Source organism: Peromyscus maniculatus, chromosome 5, assembly GCF_049852395.1.
Source record: "Peromyscus maniculatus bairdii isolate BWxNUB_F1_BW_parent chromosome 5, HU_Pman_BW_mat_3.1, whole genome shotgun sequence".
Classification (NCBI taxonomy): domain Eukaryota; kingdom Metazoa; phylum Chordata; class Mammalia; order Rodentia; family Cricetidae; genus Peromyscus; species Peromyscus maniculatus.
This window is the reverse complement of record NC_134856.1, coordinates 139326856-139353117: the sequence shown is the minus strand read 5'-3', so window position 1 is coordinate 139353117 and position 26262 is coordinate 139326856. Positions and strand designations below refer to the sequence as shown.

The window sequence follows — 26262 nt, the reverse complement described above, 5'->3', positions numbered from 1 at the left end:
CTCTGCCTCCCAGTTGCTAGGATTAAAGGCGTGCACCACCACTGCCCAGCCTGCTTTCATTTTTTTTTAACATGTAAGAAATGACTCATTCATGGCTTTCAAGTTGTCCCGGACTTCATCTTTTAAAAGCTATTTTATTTCAGTGGAAAATGATCCCAATGCCCTGTTCATAGGAGTTGTTGAACCTGAAATCTCTCTCCAAATAGTTATTGTTATGGCCTGTTATTACCCAAACAAGGGAAAGTGCTGAAAGAAGGTGAACTGCAGGAGCCTTGTGCCTTGCTAGATCTTGTGTCTTAGATTGGGCAAGGGGGGGGGGGGGAAGGGGTGCTAGAAGGGCTCAAGAAGAAACAGCAGAAAGGGGGTCATGTAAGTCTACTGTGAACCTACTGTCGGATGAACTGATGAGAGGAATTAAGACTACAGTAGGCATCTGTCTAACTGTCCACTGAAGGGACATTCCACACATGTGTTGCCCTATTTTATGACTTGACTTGGAAGGGATAAGCCCCTAAAACACAGCAAGTATACGCAGTGAGGAATTCCGTCTGCCAGAATGGTTACGAGGCCGTGGAGAGGAAAGCAGACACAAACAACTGCTAAGTTAGGTTTCTCTTGAGAGTTCGTATTCCAACTGGGAAGACAGAAATGTAAGAGAATCCCAAAAGAACATGAAGAAGACAATGACGAGCAACGTAGGAAAGCTGTACTTATTACATTATTTACACAAACAGTGCGGAGAAGTCATCTGGGGAAGCTGTGTCGATGCTGCCATGGTGGACTGCAGTCATAAGTTGGATTTTGATAGAACATTACTAGGTAGAGCAGACAGAAGAGTGAGGAAACTATTAGCAGAGGGCAGAAGCCCATTATTAATAAACAGTAAAGCCATGGTAGTATACACCTGTACCCTAGCACTTGGGAGACTGAGGTGGAGAGATGGCTGTAAATTCAAGGCAAGGTCTAGGCCAACTACATGGTGAGGTGGGTCTCACAGAGAATGGCTTCTGTTTAGTGTGGAGTTCTGTGGCAGGTAACATTGACAACACCCCCTGAACAATACCATCCAGGTGGAACACAGTTGTGTGTGCCATTTGGCCTTGTGAGCTTCCCTTTGGCTTTCTTTAGTGTAGTTTTGAAGTACACTCTGCTTTCACTACCGTGTTTTAAAACCAAGATTAATATTCTCAATAAGTCTGCCAGTAGCAAATTAATGGAAGGAGATTCTAAAGTGACCCAAGACACGAATAGGTATGGAATAGCTTGCTATCTTGATGTCTTTAAACTTGCTTAAAATTATTCTTTTTACAGTAATTATTTTTCTAATTATGTTATTTACAATAAGTGATAGACTTTAGATCGTTTTAGTAGCAAATTGCCCAACAATTCACTAAAAACAGAACACTTCCATTTTTTGATGAAATCCAAAAATTAAAAATGATATATTTGAGGCTGGGCAGTGGTGGCGCATGCCTTTAATCTAGCACTTGGGAGGTAGAGGCAGGCAGATCTCTGTGAGTTCCAGGCCAGCCATGCCTACACAAAGAAACCCTGTCTTGAACCCTGACCCTACCCCCAAAAGACCCCAGAAGTTAAAAGTCTCTTAGGACTGGAGAGATGGTTCAGTGGTAAGAGCACTTGCTGCTGGAGTTCAGGTCCCAGAAACCATTTCAAGTGGCTCACAACGACTTGTAACTCCAGCTCCAGGGGAACTTGTGTCATCTTCTGGACTCTGAGCACCTGCACACATGGAATACACACAGAGACATAAACATACGGATAAATTAAAACTAAAATACAAAGTCCAAAGTCTTTTAACTGTGGGCTTCTGCGGAACAAAGTTACACACTGTCTTACCCCAGAAGAAGAGAACTAGGGTATATAAACAATTAGCAATGTAAATCTAGATCCTGAAGCTCACATCTGGACCCTGGGGCTCACTCACTGCCATTTCCAGCTCCCAAAGGCTTGAACAGTAATCTCATTGCATCATCTCTGCCATCCACAGCACAGACAGTGCGCCTGGCAGGCTTGTGCCTGCTCAGCTGTGCACCTGCCATTGTCCTTGGCAGACATCCACTACCACTGAGGGTACACCTTCACTGATGGGCTCTCGGCCTTTCTTCAGGGACTTTTTGTCCCTGCCACATGGCACCAGATGTCACCCACTCTCTATGATTCCTGCAATCTCTCATGCTTTCCAAACCAGTACTTTGTGGGAACTTTTGTAAATTGCCAAGTTTGGCTGCCAATTTGAGACACAGCACTGGCTGCCTTAGAGCCTAGCTTCTGCTGACCCTGAGCAGATACTTCCTGCCGCTTCGGGGGAACATACTTCCTTCAGTGGTGTGACCTCTTGTTGATCATAGCAGGTTCTCAGTCCCAGCTGATCAGACACTCCATGTCCTACGATGGCCCCATCCCAAGGCTTCCTAGAGTCTTGGCTTCCCTCTGACCCACATCCCAGGCCCCATCGTCTGCATTCCCTTAGCATCCCTGTTCTCCTTGCCCACTGTATGTTTTTATTAAGCTCTGAGTAGAAACAGCTTTTTTAGCCCACAGTTTAAGGTCTTCTACATTCTTCTCAAAACAGTGTGGTCAGGTTGATCATAGCAACAGCCCACTTCTCTGCTACCAGTTTTGTCCTAGTTTCCTTTCTGTTGCTGTGATAATATACTCTGACCGAAGGCAACTCAGGGAAGGAAAGGCTTATTTCAACTCTCCGGTCACAGTCCTTCACTGAGGGAAGTCGGGGCAGGAACGTGAGCAAGAACTTGAAACAGAAACCATGGAGGAACATTACTTGTTGGCATGCTTCTGGCTCACGCTGAGCTCCCTTTTGTATACATCCCAGAACAACAGTCAGCTGGGTCTTCCTGTATCAATCAGCAGTCAAGACAGTCCCACACAGATCTACCCACAGGTCAGTCTGGTCTGGGAAGCCCCGCGGTTGGGACGCCCTTCTCAAGTGACTAGCTGTGTCTAACCGGGACACCTGCTCTGCTGTGGAACACGAGAACTACATCGTCTCTCTGACTGTGTTGGGGTGCCTGTTAACCCTCACTGTCCTCCTCACTTAGCAGTCTCCGCTGACCGCTCTCCTGCTCCCCACTTTCAGTTGTCAGCTTTTTATCCTGCTCAGGTGGGTTGGAAACGCTTCGTCTTTGTTTTCCTGACGAGGCTCATTTTATCGACATACTGCTTCCCACTTCTGTCCACGCTGCTGCAGACTCAGCGCTGCAGAGCTGCTCTCTGAGAAGTGTGTACAGGAAGGGATGGAATAACCTTCATGTCTAGTCTGCCTTTCCGACTTCAGTTCCTTCTCTTACGATTAAACATTCACTTATCCAAAATGTACAGGTAACACAATACTTGTGAGGGAGCTTTTGTTAGTCTTTTGTTTCACTTCCTTATTGAAAGGAATGTGTGGTCTAAAACATTTAGAGACCAGTGCTGTAGGCCTTGTTCTCTAGGAAGCTATTAGAAAAGTACATCTCTAGGACTCACCTGGACTGGTTGTCTCAGATCTTTATCAATATCTTTAGTGCAAAGTAATGGTAATGTGCTGTACGGTCCCCCATGGCCACTTACCTTGAGTTAGAGGGACCCACAGCCACGTGGCGTGCTTCATCATATTTCTACCTTTTCACTCTTAAAATTTCATTGTGGGGTGTGTGTGTGTGTGTGTGTATACATGTACACTTAACATGTGTATACATGCACATGCTTGTATGCTGTAGCACATGTATGGAGGTCAGTGGACAGCTAGGAAGTTGGTTCCTTATTTCTGACGTGTGGATTCCAGAGTACAAACTCAGGTAGGCAGGCTTGGCAGCAAAAGCCTTTGCCCACTGAGCCATGGCACTGGCCCATGTGCAGCAGTTATTTGGAGTGGACAGTCCTCAGGGTTCTATAGTTATAAGACCTCATATTTCTTAGCAGTTCCTTGACTTCCATCCTAAACTATGGAAACTAAAATAATACTAAATAGATCTCAGCAAAATTTTCTTATTTTTGATAAAATATTATCTGAGTATCAATTGAAAAGTCAGATGTATTCTCTTTAGTTAACTCGCTTCTTTTTCTAGGTTCCTTTTATTCATTCACTTACGTATCTTTCAAAAGTATTTAAGGTGGTTTTTTCCTCTTAAAAATGTGATTGTTGGGCCTGAAAACATGGCTTCTGTGACTAGGACCTGGGTTCAGTTCCCAGCACCCACACTGAGCAGCTCACAGCCACCTGTAACTCCAGCTCCAAGACAGACAACATCCTCTTCTAGATTCTGCAGGGCACCTGCACTCACATGCCAGACAATACACAATATACACAATGTAAAATCATAAAAGTTAATCTTTCAAAATATGATTATTCTGTTTATTTTGGAACAATTATCATATAAGCAAAGGATGGTTAGTTACTGCACAGAGAAATGGCAATTGAATGTTTTCCCCAAATTGCTCTTACAGAAGATTTTATAAGATGGCTTTTTAACGTAAATACTTGACTTCCTGCTAGGTGAAGTCATTATCTGATTCTTGAGCTGGGAAAAAAAAGGAGGTCTGGGAGTCACTAACAACTCTTAGGAGTGGTGAGGAAATGGAAATATTTTTTTAAATTTTCATTAACACATTCAACAAATAGTAAGTTTAAATTATGTGATAAATACTGTGCTCAGCAGCAAGGATGTGAGTATGGGTCAGGTAGTCTTCCTGGAGAAGCTTGCTTTAGGTGACCTCAGTGCAGACATAGGATACAGAGATACATCCAAGTCTCCATTGCTAGGATCTGGGTTCCCCTGCTTTCTCCCAGATAGCATGAATTTGGACAACTCAAAGGACTATTTTGTCTTCTGACACAAACAGTATATTAACTGATATTATAGTGCCACCATTTAAAAAATAACACTTCATTGTACATGAACTGCGAAATGGTCTTTCAGTTAAAAAAAAAAACCCAGTACCAGATATCGGGGTAAATGCTGAAAGAGCAGAGAGACAAAGGAACAAGCCACAGCCACCACCTCTTACCTCGCCAACTCCTCCGCCTGAAGAGACTTCTAGCTGAAAGGGGTTCCTCAGCCGAAAAGCCTTTAGTTCTTGCTCCTCACGCCTTACATACCTTTCTCCACCCAGCCATACCACTTCCTGGGATTAAAAGCATGTGTGCTTCCCAGTACTGGGATTAAAGGTATCTGCTACCACTGCCTGGCCTCTATGTTTAATCTAGTGGCTTGTTCTGTCCTCTGGTCTTCAGGTAAATTATTTTTTATTTTATTAGAGTACACAGTATATCACCATGCTTCATAGGAATCTTTTTTTTTTCTGAAGGGGGTTAAAATAGGGTCTTGTTATGCAGCCCTTGAACTCATGATTCTCTTGCCTTAGCCTTCCAAGTACTGGAATTTTAGGCACAGGCCTCTGTGGCTGGTCCATTTCATAGGAATGAAACGTTCCACTTCGTCGGGTCTGACTGCTTCTGTCACCTTTGCTGCATTTCCTCCAGAGACTCTTCTGATCACGGTTCTCATTTGCTGGTTCCAAGTGCAGGTGTCCCTTCCCTTTGTCCTTGCACTCTTTGGAGGTGCAACAGATCCACCAGGTCTCCTTAGTGGAGAGTCTACACTTAAATGCACTTTAGGAATATTGGAAGGAGATGACAGTATTGCAACTTCTGTGAGCTGAGGCCATGTTCCGGTGTATCCTTTGGATTAGGTAACCAGTGTTTGCTGCATAGCCTTGGAACATTGTGGAACTCACTTAGCTTTTACATCTTCCATTTTGTTATGTAATGTTTATGGTGAAGACTTGATGATTCTGCATTGTACAATGTCAGGTGATACATCATACAGCTTAGGCAAATCGCAAACACCGAATGAATCCTTAACATCAGTGAGAGTCTAAGGGGATAGTCCTTTAGACAGAGGCTCTGTCACATGGTAAGATCTGAGCTAAGCGTGTGACAGAATTCAGGTTATACCTTTTCTTAAGATGAATGCTCTCTGTGGTCTCTAGGAAGAACATCTTCTTTTCCAACTTGAAGAAGGAATAGAAGCCTTGGAAGCTGCGATTGAATTCGAGAACGAAAGCATCCGGAGTCGCCAGAACTCACTTAGAGCATCATTCCAGAATCTCTCTCAGAGTGAAGCTAATGTCGTGGGGAAACTGGTTTGCCTAAATCTTACTGAGATTAGAGCTATTCTTTTCAAATATTTCAATAAGGTATGTTTCCAAGGAACAACACTTCCCTTACAAGAAATGGTCAAGGTACCCTTATTTATATCAAACTTTTAAAGAAACTAAAAGATTGAAAGATTTGGTGACATAACTTTAATTTATAGCCTTCCTTCTTATTCCTTGATTCTAAATTTAAATGCTGTTCATGAAAATTCTAGGGCCCTGCGAGTTTTCCTTCCTCCGTTGCTGTGAGTAGACTACACTGTGCATTTCCCATCATGATGTGAGCTGGTGGAGATGACGTGGGGCACGGTGGCAGGGATAGGCTTTATTCGTCTGAATGTGATCGCTTCATGAGATCGCCTTACAGAAATCAAAGGACTTACTGTTCACTGATGGACATATTCTGTGTCCTTGAGAATATGTTCACATTTTCTCTAATATTTTTTCACTTAAGATACACATCATGAAAAATGGCTTTTCCCTAAAAATATATTGAATTAATGAGAGTATCCAACAGTTGATACAAAGTTAGACAAAGGCTTTTTCAAGGTCTATTTGTGTGAAATAAAGTGAATGAAAAGCTCAGGATAGTATTATACCACCTTTAATCCCAGCACTAGAGAGGCAGAGGCAGGTGGATCTCTGTTAGTTTGAGGCCAGCCTGGTCTACATAATGAGTTGCATGCAGGAGAGCCAGAGCTACATAGTGAGATCTTATCTCAAAAAAAAAAAATGAAAATCTGAGGCTTGTGTATCAGTCAGTAGTCAGTAGCTATTACTGATGAGACTGTGCTTTGTTGGCATGTGGCCTAGGCTTGGAGATAGAGTCTCTGATTGCATCCTGAGGGCTCCTAGCCCAAGGCTGCTGTGTAGAAGTAGGTGCTGTTTTAGTGAGGTCATTGGAGATTCCTGACAGGTTCTACTGCACAGACACTGTCCACATTGCTCTGCTTCCTACAGCACAGCAGACCTTAACAGACACATGCATGGCCTCAAGAGGAACCTCTGTGTCGATGTCAGAATGCTCTTCAACTTAGACAGAGTGATGTTGCAAGAATAGAAACATACCCCAGTATCCTTGTGGACTAGAGAAACAGTTATAGCCAGGCATGGTGGCACATGTCTGTACATTCCTAGCACTTAAGAGGCAAGTTCAAGGCCAGCCAGGGGTATACAGTAAAAACCTTGTCTCCAAAGAAAAAGCAAGCAAGAAAGAGAATCATAAAATCTGAACTCAGTGATCTTATCTAAGAAGTTTTAGAGTGGTGGCTATTAGTGCACTATTGTATTGAAAATGAAAATATTACCAATTCAAAATTCCAACAAATTCAAAAGGTTGTTAGGCTATTTTATAGTTATGTTTTACAGCATTTGCCAAGGCATCCAACACCTTTTCAAAGGCACTGAAGATGTTACTGAGGTTGAGTAATCCAAGAAAACTGGACTGATCTTTGTGTTAGGCTATGTAAGCTACACTTAAAAGGCCAAAAAATGTCTTTGATAGGTGATTAATTTGCGAGAAGCTGAGCGCAAACAACAATTGCAGAATAAAGAGATGAAAGTGAAGGTTCTGGAACTGGATAACATGGTCCACGAGTTAGAGTCTGCACTGGAGCATCTGAGACTGCAGTGTGACCGAAGACTGACCCTCCAGCAAAAGGAACACGAACAAAAGATGCAGCTGTTGTTACATCACTTCAGAGGTAACCCCTTGGGTGTCGGCTGAGGTGGGGAGTGCCGAGGAGGAAGCCAGGCCAGAGTGGGATCTCCCAGTGTGTGTGCATAGCTCCTCCTTACAGACAATCTGGGCCTTTACGTGTGTGGCTACCATGCTTCGTACCTGCTCCCAGGCACTCAGAACCTCCTCTCATCCTGTTGGTCTGTTAGTCTGCCTCTTGTGTGGAAATGTAAGACAACTTCTGGCTTTTTCATGTACAGATGAGTGATAGGTTCTGTTGTCATTCCTGGTTATATTCCTTGTTATAATTTTAGTTGAGTTATATCATAGGTCAAAATTGATGGACACATGATACTATAATATTATGAATGACCAGCAGCACAAGATTCTGGTGTAGAAAGAGAGCTATCACACAGGTAAGTGGCCTCACCTTACCTGAGTACATGGCTGGTATCCAAACAGGTGCTGTGGCAACACAGTCTTGCCAGCCGAGTCTCCTTCAGCTCTCGTTCAGGCTGCTTAGCCCTGAGGTTCCTGAATACAGAGCTGCAATGGGTGAAAGGGATTTGAAAGAAGCAGAAAATTGGAAAACATAAATTTGGGTCTTGAGGAAACGACAGTGAGCTAATTTTACAATGTAAATGTAACTTTGCCTAACGAACAGGATTTCCCTTGGCAGGACCCCACTGCATTCAAATATGTCCTGTTCCTTCTGTAGTTCTGTCTAATAACTCTGAAGTGGTAACTGAATTGAATGCCTGGTTTTGAGATGGCTAGAATTGCAGAGCAGTGAGTCCTGGCTTAGTTGGTGGAGCGCCACAGACCATGGGGAAGCCTTGGGTTCCGTTCCCAGCACCTCTTATTCTCATGACACTGTGTCTCAAAAAAATCAATAACGACCCAGTTGTTCCTATAGTTATGCATGCAGATTATACACAGTAGCTATGATTAAAATTACTAACAATTTGAGAATTTTCTAATTTCAACTGTGTTTGTATGGGAAATAAAGCTGATAGGCTATGTGGCTTTTGGTTGGTTGGCCTTTTTGGTTTTGGTGCTGAAGACCAGACCCTGGGGCCTTGCATGTTAGTCATGCATTCTACCATTGGAATGCTACTGGTTTGAAGTAATTTTTATAGCTAGATGATGGGTTAAATAAGATAGAAGGATAGCAAAAGAAGATTGAATACCAATAGAGTTACATTTTTATATGTGCTGTACAAAGGAGGGCATAGCTCTGAAAGTGTATTTTCTGAAGGTCAGAAAACTGGATTTTATCATTATAGAACAATGGTACACATTCACAACATTAACTAGAAGTCTTAAGTTACCTGGAACAACAACCAAAGCTCCCCACCCCCCATTCTGCAGTGTTTTTTTCCTTGTTATTTTATTCTTTCTAGGCTCATTATTCGCAGCTTTTCTTGTGTGTGTGTGTGTGTGTGTGTGTGTGTGTGTGTGTGTGTGTGTGTGTGTGTGTGTGTTTTACTGTATATTTCTCGGACCTATAAACCCAGACATATAACTTGCCATATATCCACAGTTCCTAATGCAAGCTTGAAATAATATATTAACACAGATGATTGGTAGAGTTCTACACATTGAGTTGTTTTTAAGAGGAATGCCCATTTGATAAGGTTTGTTAGTAGTAATGGCAAAAAATGCTGAGTTGTGAGCAGGACGTGGCAGGTAGAGAAGGAAATGAAGGGATCGATTCTTTGAAAGAAGTTTTATAGCCAGAAGAATCCATATTGTGGCTGAACAAATCCTTCAGGTAACAGATATGTACAACATACTTCTCCTTCAGGTAACAGATATGTATAACATACTTCTCCTTCAGGTAACAGATATGTATAACATACTTCTGACCCTTTAAAGTCAGTCTGCAGCTATGCTAAAGTATAATTTTGAATCATTTGTTTAAAGCCAAGGTTAAATGTAAATTTTTGCTTTGTAGAGCAAGATGGAGAAGGCGTTATAGAAACCTTAAAAAAATACGAAGATAAAATCCAGCAACTGGAAAAAGATCTTTACTTCTATAAGAAAACCAGCAGAGATCTTAAGAAGAAACTGAAAGAGACTGCCCGAGGAGGAGCATCACCATCGCCGTGGCAGCTCTCGTTAGCAGAGCGTAAGGCTTTGAGTGCCACCTGCCATATTAACCCTGCCTCCCCCTCCCAAACATCTGCTGAGGTCCTGCCTGACGCATAGTGAGCACTTCCCGAGTGACAAGGTGGTTTAGGGGAGGTACTTAATGTGTCTCTGTAGACAGTGTTTCCTCAGGTTGTATGTAAGACAGACCCCATGAGGAGTGCTGGGAACATGAACACATGTATGTGTGTAGATAATGGTCATGCTTTTCTTTTTTTTTCTTTCTTTTTGTTTTTTATTTTGTTTTGTTTTTTGAGACGGGGTTTCTCTGTATAACCCTAGATGTCCTGGAACTCACTCTGTAGACCAGGCTGGCCTCGAACTCACAGAGATCCACCTACCTCTGCCTCCTCAGTGCTGGGATTAAAGAGGTGCACCACCACCACCACCACCACCACAATCACCCCCTGGTGATCACTTTTTTCTTATGGGCAAAGCTTTATTCATTATGGAAAATATTAAAATCAAATTTGAAAATGAAAGTATAATATGCCCAAAGTATTGTTTCAGAAGAATATATTAACTCCAAATAAAGGTTGTCTCAAATCATATCTTGTGGTAGTATAAAGGCTGCACTTAGTTCTTCCTTTTGTGGTGAATTAATGAATTGAACCTCTTCCCTCTTGAACTGGGAGTGTTGTACCTCACCCATGCTCAGCAAGTATACACTCTTAAGGTTAGCCTTAGTGCAGACTTGTAAATCTGCCCTGGAGTTTATCAATATGAACAGTAGCTACAGCCTTGTTAACATTCTCTTATTAACCACTAAGGAATGTACTTGATTTCAAACATTAAAAATGTGTAAAACTTAAATATATAAGCTATGCTAAGTAATACACACGCTGTAGAAATGATTATTTTTACTGATTGCCTGCTATGTGAGAGTAGCTTTTGCTATCCTTGACCTTCAGCCCTTAGGGCGGCCCTATCATTTAACTCTTACTTTCCTATGTTATAAGAAAGTAAGCCTTCTGAGTACCATAAACACTGTACAGAGGAAATGCAGTGGTTAGGAGAACTGGCCGCTCTTGCCACAGACCTAGGACCTACATGGCGGCTCACAGCCACCTGTAACTCCATCTCCAGAGGGTCTGAAATCCTGTAGCCTCACATAAACATACATGCAAACACATAATAAATAAATGAATCTTTTAAAACAAGACTTTAAAAAAATGTTCAAAGTAGAATAGTACAAGTGAAACTCAGGTCAGTCCTAAGGTGTGCCCTCCAGAAATTTAAAAACATGACCAAATTCAAAGATATTTCCTTGTATAACCATTAAATGTACATATGTAAAATCAGTCCCTTCGTAATAGAACAGTTACCATGACAAAGTACTCGGCAAAAGTCAGAAGCTCCTGGAAAGTAATATATTATTCCTTTTTATAAGACCTCAAAATAGGAGGGCAATCAATATTTCTGAAATAGCTTGACCCCAGATTTAAAAGTTAGGAAGTTTATAGAAGAAACACTTTAGCTGATTTTTAAAAATAATTTCTATGACTAAAGAAGATATTAAGCCAACCATATTCTAGTTTATAATTCAGGGTTTAAAACAACCAACTTTGAGCTTGATCCCTGGTACTGGGGAAACCAAGCAGAACTTATTGTGAAGCTTTTTCAAAGCTTCCCTCCAAACCAGAACGAATGGACTAGGTGCTGGCACAGGTCTTCACACGGAGGTAGGACAGACACAAAGCTGACACTAAGCAGTGGCTCCCGAAGTTGGCTGTGCAAGCTTTCTAGTCACCAGTGAGCTTTAACAGTCCTGCCGTCAGTGTCTGCCCACGGAGCCAGCTCTCTGAGCAGTCGTACATGAGACCAAGACCTGGGAAGCCAGGACCCAGACATGCCCACTGGGTTTCTTTCCATTATTATTTATTGTGTGTGCATGTATGTGTGTGGGGGTGCGGGTGGGGGTGAGGGGTCAGAGACAGAACTTGCAGCAGACAGTCAGTTTGCTCCCTTGATAATGTGGGTCAGTTTAAAGGCAAGCTCCAGGTAGAGGGAGAAGGTAACCCTGTGTGGGCTTGAGTGCTGCCAGGATACCACCTGTGTTTACATTTTAACTTCAAGGACTAAAAAGTGTACTAAACATCTGACATCACGTGTTAAAGTTGGCAACTGATTTATCACTACTAACTATGTGATAAACCACAGGCAAGATTTTATATTAGGTATGTTATAATTGAAGACTTCTGAGGTTTTAACTCTCCAGTCACCCTTAATGATCCACTGAACGGGGCTGTACTCACCAAAGGTGTATGCCCTGACCTCCGTTCTGATAGCAGAAGTTGTGGAACACATCACAGACTACAGATGGATAACAGAATATTGCTATCATGCTAGGGGCCAGCCAAGACCGGGTTTTCATACGTGTATGTGAGGATGAGTGCCTGGAGGTAAGGGCAGAGCAGGCTTAATTTGGCCCGAACTTGGCATTAACCAGTAACAAGCCAAGCGAAGAGAGAAGTCAGAATGGAGAGATGGCTCACTGGTCTTGCACAGGACCCAAAGTTCAGTTCCTGGCACCCATGTCAGGTGGTTCATAACACCTGTTAAGTCCAACTTCAGGGGACCTGACAACCTCTTCTCGCCTCCTCAGGCACTGCACACATGTGATACCCATACATATATGCAAGCAAAACACTCAGATACATGAAAATAGATAACTCTTCAGGCTAGAGAGGTGGCTTAGCGGTTAAAAGCACTGCCTTCTCTTCCAGAGAACGCAGGTTTGGTTCCCAGTACCCACATGGCAGCTCACAGTTTCCGGCTCTAGTCCCAAACAAAGCATATGCATCCTCTTGCTCTCCGCAGGCATCATACACATATATGCAGTAGGTGTACAGACACACATGCAGGCAAACACTATTCACACAAAATAAAACAGTGAATTACATTAAATTAAACTTAAAAATTAATAACTATTTTTTAAAAGATTTCAGAGACACACCAAGTACTCAGGTTTCTAGAGAGTACCAAAATCACTACATGATTTTTCAACTTAAGTGAGTTAAAAAAAAATCTGTTATTCACATTTCAAGAAATTTATAAGTGAATCAAGATTGATTCTTAGTCACACATCTATTTGAAGAAGTCATTAAGCAAAAGTCTGAAAACACTGTTTATGTTCAATCATAATGCTGTAGTTAGTACCTGGTTTTGAGATGTTTCTTTTGTTTTGTGTGGATTCTCCTTAGACCGTGATGCTGGAGATGGAGTCTTGAATCCGGAAGAGGCGGCTGTGCTTTCTGAAGAACTAAAATGGGCATCTAGAACTGAAAATACAAAAATGAGTGGAAGAGAAAGAGAAGTAGACAATTCTTCAAGTAGCTTAAAAACGGAACCACTGCCCGTGCAGACTCTGGAAGGTAGCCCAGACTCACTTCCAGTCCACGGCTCGTTAGCACCCTCCAGTGGCCAACTGTTAACCAATGCCGATAAACCCGAGGACCATCCCTTGGAACAACCTCCGAGTCCACCGCCCTCCCGGTTTCAGCCTGTGGGAAATACGGGGCAGCTTCAGGGTGTCACGCCTGTCAAACTGTGTCGCAGAGAATTACGTCAGATCTCTGCTCTGGAGCTGTCATTGCGACGCTCCGGTCTTGGAGCTGGGACCCGGTCTGTAATTGCTGATTCCCTTGAAGTACCCGGGGAAACCTAGCGACTTCAAAGCATAGGCATTGGACAATAAAACTTTTAATTTAGTAAATATGTGACTGATCCCTGTTTCTAACTTACAAAATGAAAACTCAGGGTCACCAGCTTTTTCCCAGGATATAGGAAAGGGGGGTTGATAGCACTCTTTTTTTTTTCTTCATTTTTCTTTATTAAGAAATTTTCTCCTTATTCCACATACCATCCACAGATTCCCCCCCTCCTCCCTCTTCCCACCCCCCAGCCCTCACTCCCAAGCCACGCGACGCATCCCCACATCCCCCAAATCGAGGTCTCCCATGGGGAGTCAGCAGAGCCCAGCACACTGAGCCTAGGCAGGTCCAAGCCCCTTCCCACTGCACCAAGGCTGTGCAAGGTGTCACACCACAGGCACCGGATTCCCAGAAGCCTGTCCATAGACCAAGGACAGATCCCTATCCCCCTGCCTGGGTGCCCTCTAGCCAAAACCTGGAAACAACCTAGATGTCCCTCAACTGAAGAATGGATAAAGAAAATGTGGCACATATACACAATGGAGTACTACTCAGCAGTAAAAAAAACAATGATATCATGAAATTTGCAGGCAATGGATGGAACTAGAAAGTATCATCTTGAGTGAGGTAACCCAGACTCAGAAGGACAAACATAGTATGTACTCACTCATAAGTGGATTCTAGATGTGAGGGAAGGGATGGCCAGATGGTACTCTTGTGTACCATAGTGTATTTTAGGGTTTTACTATTTCATAAATGCATTTTTGAATGCTTGGTACATTGAACTATTTCTACCTATATAAGTATATTTAAGTTCTTTTCCAGGAATATTTGCTTTATTTTTTAAGTACATTTGAAGAACAAAACTAAGACTAAAACACTTTTCAAATGTATATTATTCTATATAATATAAAGGCATATTATATTCTATATAATATAAAGGCATATTAATGTATATAAGGCATATATACATTATAACCCTTAAGTGTTGGAATGTTAAAGTATACATATGTTGCTATTTTTTAGCTCCAGATAAATCCCAGTTGTGCCCGAGTTACCTACCTACTGTGTTTGTTTGGTAAGATGAAAATGTTTGCCAGAATTAAGCCTGAGGGCCAAGGCTGCATCACAGTTGTTAGGATCCACAGAGGTGGCACATCAGCCTTAACTCTAACATGGTATCTTTCATTTTTATAGTTATATATTCTTTGTTTGATAATACAATAGAATGCAAGTTTTCACCTTTATCTTGCCCTGTGCATTTCACATCCCTCTCATATGTCTCATATGATGACAGAATTGTGAGAAATGTCTGCAGCTCCTGGAACAGGACAGGGAACCACACAGAGTAACATAAAACATTCCAGCATTCTAAGGAGCAGCATGGCCTTGTGGAGTGCGTGGGTAATGCATGCATCTGACAGGCTAGAAGCTGAGACCTGACCATCTCAGCTTTCCAGCTTTGAAGACCCGATGGCACTGGGGTGTAAATATGTACATGAAATCTTGTTAACATTTCCCTCTAAGTTTTTCCGGTTCAATTAAATGAGCAATTAGTTTTTCCCTGCCATATTTGTCTATGGTAGGCAACATCTCATTATAATGTCCTGAAATATTGTTCCTTTTCCAAACTTTCATGTGTAAGTCAGGGTTGGTTTTTGTTTTTGTTTGGGTTTTTTCGACTAATTAAAGTTGTGTGGAGCCAGTAGCTTACAGGTGCTTACTCAGTTCCCACTGATTCTCTTGCCACCTCCTTCCTTGCTGAGTTTATTTTTTAAAGTGTATCTATGTTTACACACACACACACACACACACACACACACACACAATATCATATATTAGTCTTGTGGCAAAAAGTCAGTGCCTTCAACTAAACATGTTATATGTTAATCTGGGTATGGTGGCACACCCCTTTAATCCCAGCACTTTGGAGGCAGAGGCAGGTGGATCTCCGTCTGCCTGGTCTATATAGTGAGCCCTAGGACAACCAGGACTACATAGAGAGACCTTGTCTCAAAAAACAATTATGTAGCAGTAAATATCTTTTTTATTAATGAAGGTCTTAACTGTAAATTTCTTTAAGAATAAATAACGTGCTATGCCTCAGTAAGTAATTCATATAATTATGTGTTTTGATTAAAACATTTACTGTACCTGTGGAAATATAAACCTCGTTTTCACTAGCAAAGCAACAGAAGTTACATAAAACTACAATGATTTCATCAGACAATACAATATGAATTGATTGCCAAGTAACAAAAGTATTTTTCCCCTGTTTTGTTAAACATTTCATTTGTATCTTGTATATGCCTTGATAGATTTTATTCACATACTAAAACATATATAATGTTCCAAACATGTAATTTAGGTTGAACAATTCAGTCTAGTTCGATCAGTATGCTTACAAAGTAATCACAATATAAGGTACCTCCTCCCCAGTGCAAACTCAGCCTCATTCTCCATGGGGGTGTGCATGCATTTGCCTGCTCGTGCATATTCACTGGGCATGTGCCTGTGGAGGCCAGAGAAGGAAGTTGGGTACTTTCCACATAATTTTTGGGGAAAGAGTTTCTCACTGAACCTAATCACTATCTAGAGTAGGCTGGCTAGCCAGCAAGCCCCCAAGAGCACCTGCTTCTCTGCCCGCCCTGCCCCGCCCCGCCCCGCCCCACCCCTGCCATGCTGGGGTTTACAGTCCCCACCACACCTGGACTGAACTCAGATCCTCGTGCTTACGCAGCATTTGACCTCCGTCTCCTCAGCCTGACTTTCTCAGTGTATATAAAATGGGGCTTTGGTTTGGTTTTGTTTTTTCAAGACAGGATTTCTCTGTGCAGCTCTGGCTGTCCTGGAACTCACTCTGTACCCAAGCTGGCCTGGAACTCAGAGATTCATCTACCTCCCTAGCTGGTATTAAAGGTGTGTGCCACCACCTCTGAGCTTATATAAAACAGGATCTTTGTTGTTCGGTATATTCTCACATTTTCCACGTGCAACAGAACATTTAAAGGGAGAGTGGTTTGCCTCTTTAAATATCCTTTCCGTCCCTAACTGGAGTGTTTGTAGGAGAAGTTTGTAAATCTGGAACCGTGGGGAATGACAGCAGGGATGCAGGTGCTTCTGCGCCCCGTCCTGAGCTGGGGTCACCGCAGGCTGTGGGCACACTAGAAGGTGCTCTGCTGCCCTCGGCACTGGATGCTGCTTTAGTTCGATTTCACTTCTGATGGAATTGTTTGGGCCCCTCAGTTACTCATATCCTTATGAACCTGGACTTCAAAGAGTCAACAGAAATACATTATGATTTTTAATGACATGGACTTGATTTTTGTTAGCTATTACTTTGTTTATAATAACCTACAGCAATAAAGTCAGGCTTATTTAAGAACAGGTGCCTTACATGACTGGTTGTAATGGAATCAAATCACTAGTAAGGGCAGTTCGTGCTCAGCACAGGTTCTCAAACATTGGGTGCAGGATGATACGCAGGGGTCCAAGTAGAAGGTCATTCATAGTGATAGTTCTCTTCTTTGGAATTTTAAAAATATTATGTGTATCTTACATTTAAAACTGGAACATGCTATAGGCTGTCTTAATCTGGGTAACATTTTCAAAACGTACCAAATGTGAGAATGAGCCCCTCTACAGTAACTGTCTCTAGCGCTCTGAGGACTGGCTGTGAGCCTGTAGTGGTGTAGTTAGGGTCACAGGTAGGGTCACTTACCTGGCTCACCACAAGGGCACATCCACCCAGAAGGCAGTGCTTTACCACTGCAGTTGCTGCTGGTGGCTGGCTTTGCAAGGGATTTAACTGTTTACATTCTCTACAGAAATACACGCCTCACCTGCACACGGTCACTGCTTATTTGCTCCTCTTAGCATGAACTGCTCACAGGCACCAAATACTGAAAATGGTATTTGATGGTCATAACATCCTTTGAATTGAGCCAAGCATGAGAGTAATCAGAACCAGGGAAGTTATAAAAAGAAAGAAAGAAAGCCTTATGTTACAGTGTCAGTTTTTAATGTTTCCAGTGGTTTTCATTTGCTCCCACTCGAGACAGTTTTATTAGAATTTAAAAGAAACCCCTCCCCTAGGGAAGGCAAGCTGTATTTGTCTCTTTTAGTATATTTTAATTTTTTTTATAGGAAGGCCCTTGTAACAGAGCCCCAGACCTTAGCACAACTGACTCCATGATGGAAGTGCCGTTCAGGCTGTAACACTCAGCGTGTAGACAGCACCACCTGCCAAAACTTTTCAGAAGCCTAACCCATCAAAGCCCACAGTTCGGGGAAGTCTCTAAGTGCACTGACCTTGCCTTTTGACTTCTGCAGTTAGTTACACTTCTGGCTAACTGTTCTTGTTAACTCAAGTATGACAACCCAGGATATGGTTGCTGTGCTTAAAAGCTCACCCTGGAGGCCCGGCGGCAGCCGGCAGAGACATACAGGCCCCTCAGCGGAGACAAGCAGACACAGGTAGGCCCGCGGAGGTAGACAGGCCGACAGGGACATACAAGCCTGACTGCAGCAGCAGAGACATACAGACCTGGCGGCAGCCCGCAGAGATAGACAGGCCCCGGCAGCAGCGACAAGCACAGGCAGGTAGGCCCAGCGTTGGCCGGCAGGGACATACAGGCCCGGCGGCGGCGGCCCACAGAGGTAGACGGCCCGGGAACTGCGGCTGACAGGGTCATACAGGCCCGGCGGCGGGCTGCAGAGGTAGACGAGCCCAGCAGCAGCGACAAGCAGAGGCAGGGACGCCTCTAACCCCAACACCCGGGGAAGAAGCTATCTCCGTGGGACAGAACCAGAATGAATCTGAACACTCCGTCTGAGGCCAACCCAGGGCCCAGCTGCTGATCCTGTGAAACCCAACAACTTGGAGGTGTTGGTAAGACGACCCTGCTCAGCTGAAATCCATCTGGGAGAGAATTCAGATCCCTACAGTTTGAAGTCTTAAGAAACAAGATCAGCTGAGGAGTTGACAAATGAACAAAATGTGACCTGGGAACACAGAAGAAGGCGCTGCCCAGCCACCAAACCAGATTACCAGAATCATAAGTGTATACTTCACCGACTGAGATCAGCTGCTCCTGAAGAAACAGCCCAATAGCACCAACTTAACCAAGAACTCCTACTGAACCAAGACTAAAAATTAGAACAAGGGAGGCACTCTCAGACACAGACACCACCTGCACTGAGCAGAGGAAGAGATGAGTAGACGCCAGTGCAAAAATACAGGCAACAACATAAAGACCTATATGGCAACATCAGAACCTAGTGATTCTACACCTGCAAGACCTGAACATACCAAGACAGAAGAAACAGAAGAAATCAACCCTAAAAACGACTTTAAGAAGAGGATAGAGGCCCTTAAAGAAGAAATAAAACATTCCCTTAAAGAGGAAATAAAAAATTCCCTTAAAGAGGTAATGAAAAACTCCATTAAAGAGGAAATAAAAAAACTCCCTTAAAGAAATGGAAGAAAAAACGAACAAAAAATGGGAAGAAATCAAAGAAAGCCAAGAAAAAGCAATTAAACAGATGAAAGAAACATTCCAAGATCTGAAAAATGAATTTGAGACAATAAAGAAAACACATGCTGAGGGAATGCTGGAAATAGAAATCCTGACTAAACGAACAGGAACTACAGAAACAAGCATAACCAACCAATTGCAAGAGATGGAACAGAGAATCTCTGACACTGAAGACACAATAGAGAAAATAGATTCATCAGTCAAAGAAAACACTAAAGACAAAAAAGTCGTAACACAAAACATCCAGGAAGTTTGGGACACCATGAAAAGACCAAACCTAAGAATAATAGGGATAGAAGAAGGAGAAGAATACCAACTCAAAGGCACAGAAAATATATTCAACAAAATCATAGAAGAAAACTTTCCTAACCTAAAGAAAGAAATACCTATGAAGATACAAGAAGCTTAAGGAACACTGAATAGGCTGGATCCAAAAAAAAGTCCCCTTGCCACATAATAATCAAAACACTAAACACACAGAACAAAGAAAAAATATTAAGAGCTGCAAAGGAAAAAGACCAAGTAACATATAAAGGCAAACCCATCAGAATAACACCAGACTTCTCAATAGAGACTATGAAAGCTAGAAGATCATGGACAAATCTTATGCAGACACTAAGAGACTACGGATGCCAACCCAGACTGTTATACCCAGCAAAACTCTCAATCACCATAGGCAGAGTAAACAAAATATTCCAGGATAAAACCAGATTTAATCAATACCTGTCCACAAGCCCAGCCCTACAGAAAGCACTAGAAGGGAAAATCCAACCCAAAGAAGCTAAACACATCCATGAAAAATCAAGCAATAGGTAATCCCACACCAACATATACCAAAGAAGGGCAACACAACACAACCACAAAAAATAACAGGAATTAACAATCACTGGTCATTAATATCCATCAATATCAATGGTCTCAACTCACCTATAAAAAGACACAGGCTAACAGAATGGATAAGAAAACAGGACCCATCGATCTGCTGCATACAAGAAACACACCTTAACGTCAAAGACAGACACTACCTCCGAGTAAAGGGCTGGGAAAAGGCTTTCCAAGCAAATGGACCTAAGAAACAAGCTGGTGTAGCTATCCTAATATCTAATAAAATAGACTTCAAATTAAAATCAATCAAAAGGAATCAGGATGGATATTACATATTTATCACAGGAAAAATCCACCAAGATGAAGTCTCGATTCTAAACATTTATGCTCCAAATACAAAAGCACCCACATTCATAAAAGAAACACTACTAAAGTTTAAAACGCACATCAAACCCCACACATTAGTAGTGGGAGATTTTAACACACCACTCTCACCAAAAGACAGATCTACCAGACTGAAATTTAACAAAGAAATAAAGGACCTAACAGATGTTATGACTCAAATGGACTTAATAGATATCTATAGAACATTCCATCCTAACACAAAAGAATGTACCTTCTTCTCAGCACCCCATGGAACCTTCTCAAAAATTGACCACATGCTTGGACACAAAACAAATCTCAATAGATACAAAAAAATTGGAATAACCTCCTGTATCTTATCAGACCACCATGCCTTAAAGTTAGACCTCAACAACAACAAAAATTATAGAAAACCCACAAACTTATGGAAACTGAATAATGCCCACCTGAAACATCAATGGGTCAAGGAAGAAATAAAGAAAGAAATTAAAGATTTCCTAGAATTCAATGAAAATGAAAGTACAACATACCCAAACTTATGGGACACTATGAAAGCAGTGATAAGAGGAAAATTCATAGCTCTAAATGCACACATAAAGAAGATGGAGCAATCCCATACCAATGAATTAACAACACAAATGAAAGCTCTAGAACAAAAAGAAACAAACTCACCCAGGAGAAATAGACGCCAGGAAATAATCAAATTGAGGGCTGAAATCAATGAAATAGAAAACAAGAGAACAATACAAAAAAATCAATGAAACAAAGAGTTGGTTCTTTGAAAAAAATCAACAAGATAGACAAACCCCTAGCCAAATTAACCAAAAGGCAAAGAGAGAGCACCCAAATTCACAAAATCAGAAATGAAAAGGGAGACATAACAACAGACAACGAGGAAATCCAGAGAATCATCAGATCATACTTCAAAAACCTGTACTCCACAAAAATGGAAAACCAGGAAGAAATGGACAATTTTCTGGATAAATACCACATACCAAAATTAAATCAAGACCAGATAAACCATTTAAATAGACGAATAACCCCTAAAGAAATAGAAACAGTCATCAGAAGTCTCCCAACCAAAAAAAAAAAAAAAAAAAAAAAAACAAAGCCCAGGAACGGATGGTTTCAGTGCAGAATTCTACCAGACTTTTAAAGAAGAACTAATACCAATACTCTTCAAAGTGTTTCACACAATAGAAACAGAAGGAATACTACCAAACTCTTTTTATGAGGCTACAATTACCCTGATTACCAAACCACACAAAGATGCAACAAAGAAAGAGAACTACAGACCAATCTCCCTCATGAACATTGATGCAAAAATACTCAACAAAATATTGGCAAACCGAATCCAAAAATACATCAAAACAATTATCCATCACGACCAAGTAGGATTCATCCCAGGGATGCAAGGATGGTTCAACATACGAAAATCAGTCAATGTAATACACCATATAAACAAACTGAAAGAAAAAAACCACACGATCATCTCCTTAGATGCTGAAAAAGCCTTTGACAAAATCCAACACCCCTTCATGATAAAGGTCTTAGAAAGATCAGGAATACAAGGAACATTTCTAAATATAATAAAAGCAATTTATAGCAAGCCAACAGCAAACATCAAATTAAACGGAGAGAAACTCAAAGCGATACCACTAAATTCAGGAACAAGACAAGGCTGTCCACTCTCCCCATATTTATTCAATATAGTACTAGAAGTTCTAGCTAGAGCAATAAGACAACAAAAGGAGATCAAAGGGATACAAATTGGCAAGGAAGAAGTCAAACTTTCACTATTTGCAGATGATATGATAGTATACATAAGTGACCCCAAAACCTCTACCAGGGAACTCCTACAGCTGATAAACTCCTTCAGTAAAGTGGCAGGATACAAGATCAACTCAAAAAAATCAGTAGCCCTCCTATACACAAATGATAAAAGGGCTGAGAAAGAAGTCAGAGAAACATCACCCTTTACAATAGCCACAAATAATATAAAATACCTTGGGATAACACTAACTAAACAATTGAAGGACCTTTTTGATAAGAACTTTAAATCTCTAAAGAAAGAAATTGAAGAAGATATCAGAAAATGGAAGGATCTCCCATGCTCATCGATAGGTAGGATTAACATAGTAAAAATGGCAATCTTACCAAAAGCAATCTACAGATTCAATGTAATCCCCATCAAAATCCCAACACAATTCTTCACAGACTTGGAAAGAAAAATACTCAACTTCATATGGAAAAACAAAAGACCCAGGATAGCTAAAAGAATCCTATACGATAAAGCAACCTTTGGAGGCATCACCATCCCTGACCTCAAACTCTACTATAGAGTGATAGTAATAAAAACAGCTTGGTACTGGTATAAAAACCGACATATGGACCAATGGAATCGAATTGAAGACCCTGACATTAATCCATGCACATATGAACACCTGGTCTTTGACAAAGGAGCCAAATCTATACAATGGAAAAAAGAAAGTATCTTCAACAAATGGTGCTGGCATAACTGGATGTCAATATGTAAAAGATTACAAATAGATCCATATCTGTCACCATGCACAAAACTCAAATCCAAGTGGATCAAAGACGTCAACATAAATCCAGTTACTCAGGATTTTATAAAAAGCCCTCTAAGGCCGAATTGGGGGAAACAAGAAGCCATACAGGTGACACACAAGAAGTCATCACTATATAACTAATGGAACTAGTGAAGACTTACGTGATTTTACAGTGGGGAACCAGGAAGGGTTGGCCAAATATCTGACTTGGACAACCTGTTGATTCATCTCTACTAAGCAGTATAATCTCAATTATTTTGCTTAATTTTTCCTTCATTAAAAACATCCATGTGCAAAGGTTTTCACTGAGAACTGACTAAAACCAGTAGCCATCTGTCTGCCTGAGAGGCTGAACTGTCCACTGTTGTTTGTGGCTTGCAGCGACGTTCCCCAACACGGTCAGACTGAGGATTTAGCGGATTTATTAACTGATAGTTCTGATAATTTGCCAGTTTTAAGCTTGGTGGTGTTGTTATTTTTAGTGTGACTGCATTCTCCAGATAGGAAGAATGAAATGAGAATACTTTTATGCTGAAGCCAGTCTCTTTGAAATTACCATCATCTCAAGGTTGGGCAGCATCTGAATTGTTAATTCTAGGCCTCGGCCTAAGTGTATCTCCTCTCACGGGACATTTTCTCAGGTGGCTCTGGGTATCACCAATGATCACAACCTCAGTTATAATCTTAATAGAGTGCATTAATGGTGTTTTCTAAACCACCAGTAAGCCTCTAAAAATAAAAAGGCCACTTATCATTCTTTTACTCTTAAAAAATTTTCAAATGCAACATTTAATTACTTTAAGAAGAAAAATGACTATTTTAAATTATATATGGCAAACAGTCTGTTGCTTTACCAGAGAAATATACAAAAGTATATAAGTAGTGCATTGTTTAGGATGAGATGGGTTCCCAAAGGCTATGTAAGTAGAATAACTTCCAGTATGCATGTAGTAAAGCATTTTCTAAATGGGCTGACCTCCAGTATAGTCATAGATCTTAACAACAGGAGCTGCCATATCCTCTGCATTTTCATGTGACTTCTGTCAGCAAAGTATTTTAAACACTCGCTGAATCCATTTTCCTAGGCATCAGTCATACTGTGTGACTACCCTTGACTTATGAGTGAAAAACTACATTTTTACTGAGATTTTGACCAGTATTTTAGGCTATTAGTTATTTCTTCCATTAGCAATAGTCACTTCAGAGTAACTGAACCAGACCAGAGCTGGGAGATGACATTTCTTGAAGCTGAAGAAGCCTGCTTCAGTTGGTAGTTCATTCCATAGGAAGGTAGTCAGACTGCCAGACATCATCATTGGCATGTCCTGATCTATGCTACCAGATACAGAAGTAATCAGAGCAAATTTGACGTTACCATGTCGCCTGTTCAGCATGGGTTTTCAGAGGGAGCTCCTTCCTATTAGTTTATACGTATCTAGCAACATTAAGAAATGCTTCATCTCAAGATCGGAGTATCCGTGACCTGAGCAGGCAAGCCGGGAGGACGAGACTTGAGGGAGTAGAACCTACAGTCTGAAGAGTTCTGTGGGATTGTGAATCAATAAGGGGAGAGGAAGACTTCCATATACTTCCTGAATGAGTGCCAGAAGGCTTGCCTAGCATGTAGAAAGCCTTAAGTTAATTTCCCAGCATCTAAAGGTAGAAAATGTAGTGTCTCCCATAAGCAAGGGAACTAGATATTAAAGATCTGACTGATTTTAATTGGCCAAGTTATAGCAAACCTGGACTCCTCGGGGACAAAGACAGTGAGTGACCTGCATAGGTTTTTGTTTTGTTGTTGTTTGAGATACAGTCTCTCTATGAGCTCTGGCTGTCCCAGAGATCGACCCACTTCTGCACCACACTGACAACCCCAGAACCGTCCCTATGCCACTGTGCTGTTAGATGAGCTTTCCACAATAAAGGATTCCTTCAGTGATGCCTCACACCCAGCAGTGGGAGAGCTGCAGGTCTCTTCTCAGCTGTCTGCACTCCTGAGCTGTAACATTAATCTTAAATGGTCTTATTAATAAAATCAAACCTGGTGCCATTTATTGGGGTGAATGCTGGAAGATCAGAGAAGCAGAACAAGCCACAGATAACCTCACCTGGCCAATCCCTCAGCTGGTCTTGTTTCCTCAGACTGGAAGTCTCTGAGTCCTTATCTGGAATGAATCTCAGCTGAACTGCTGCTAAAAGCCTAAAAGCTTAACCAGCTCTAGTTCCTGGTCCTCACGCCTTATATACCTTTCTGCTTCCTGCCATCACTTTCTGGGATTAAAGGCGTGAGTCACCATGCCTGGCTGTTTCCAGTGTGGCTCTGAACTCACAGAGATCCGAATGGATCTCTGCCTCCAGAATGCTAGGATTAAAGGTGTGAGTGCCTCCATTTCCTGGCCTCTATGTCTGTCTAGTGGCTGTTCTGTTCTCTGATCCCAGATAAATTTATTAGGGTGCACAATATATTGGGGAACACAATACCACCATACTGAGCAGTGTCTGTGGCAGAGCAGGCAGGGAACCATGACGTGGTACAGCTTCTGCCTCGGCTTCATTGGCTAACTGATGAAAGCGGAATCCTGGAACAGGCAATTTGCTAGAAACATGTTTCCTTAGCATTTATAAACCCCTCCTTTTCAGTTTGCCTAGTTTTCTCTCTACCTATCAGCATTTCAGCTGTATGTCCCACCAGAGTTGGAAAGTTTCATCATATGGTTCAAACACACTGGAGATGGGTTCTCTGGAGCTTTGGGAAGGGCCAGTTGGTCTCTAACCCTGGCAGAGTCTTCTTCCCGGAGCCCCCTGCACCTTTACCTAGGCTAAGGGAATTTTGTTCCCCTCTCTCTTCAGCTTCTATTCATTAGATGCTTATGTTTTTATGTTTCTTGATCTGTGCCCTTATTTGGATAGAGTGCTTCTCTCTGGCAATTTCCTGGATAAAGCAGGTGGGAATCCGAATATTTAAGATTTGGGGCTGGAGAGATGGCTCAGCAGTTAAGAGCACTTGCTGCTTGTGCTGGCAGTTTATGGCACCTCGACACAGCTATAATCATGCTCTAGTATGGGCTGTCGGCAAGCCTGTAGGGCGTTTTCTTAGTGATTGATGGGGGAGGGCCCAGCATATTGTAGGTGGTGCCATCCCTGGGCTGCTGGTCCTGGGTTCTGTAAGAAGGTGGGCAAGCCATGGGGAGCAAGCCAGTAAGCAGCATCCTCCATGGCCTCTGCTTCAGCTCCTGCCTCCAGGATCCTGCCCTGCTTGAGTTCCTGTCCTGACTTCCTTCAATGATGACCAGCAACATGGAAGTGTG

General features: G+C 41.9%; 1 protein-coding gene and 1 long non-coding RNA gene across 18 annotated transcripts in view; one reads left to right on the top strand and one right to left on the bottom strand.

Annotated features, from left to right (window-relative positions):
- Nucleotides 1-13721, top strand: part of Kif27 (kinesin family member 27) — a 96408-nt gene extending 82687 nt beyond the window's left edge. For 7 of the 14 annotated variants that reach the window (XM_076573447.1, XM_076573456.1, XM_076573448.1 and 4 more), the window contains 4 exons: nt 6013-6219; nt 7682-7880; nt 9813-9986; nt 13210-13721. In XM_076573447.1, coding sequence (XP_076429562.1) covers nt 6013-6219; nt 7682-7880; nt 9813-9986; nt 13210-13673 — 1044 coding nt within the window. In that variant the 3' untranslated portion in view covers nt 13674-13721. Of the gene's footprint in view, nt 1-6012; nt 6220-7681; nt 7881-9812; nt 10103-13209 lie in introns of all 14 variants that reach the window. The other 7 variants (XM_076573449.1, XM_076573455.1, XM_076573452.1 and 4 more) reach the window with 2 other exon arrangements.
- LOC107401779 (uncharacterized) lies at nt 1605-24475 on the bottom strand. 4 transcript variants are annotated; one of them, XR_013051678.1, is made up of 6 exons: nt 24330-24455; nt 17502-17591; nt 16088-16171; nt 13166-13287; nt 8291-8401; nt 1605-1740 (listed from the first exon to the last, which is right to left on the bottom strand). It is a non-coding gene; the product is annotated as an uncharacterized LOC107401779 (long non-coding RNA). The 4 variants fall into 4 exon arrangements; XR_013051675.1 differs by lacking the exons at nt 1605-1740; nt 17502-17591 and adding exons at nt 4365-4541; nt 16641-16925 and having other exon boundaries at nt 24330-24475; XR_013051677.1 differs by lacking the exons at nt 17502-17591; nt 24330-24455 and adding an exon at nt 16593-16728.
- Nucleotides 24476-26262: the final 1787 nt, after the last annotated feature.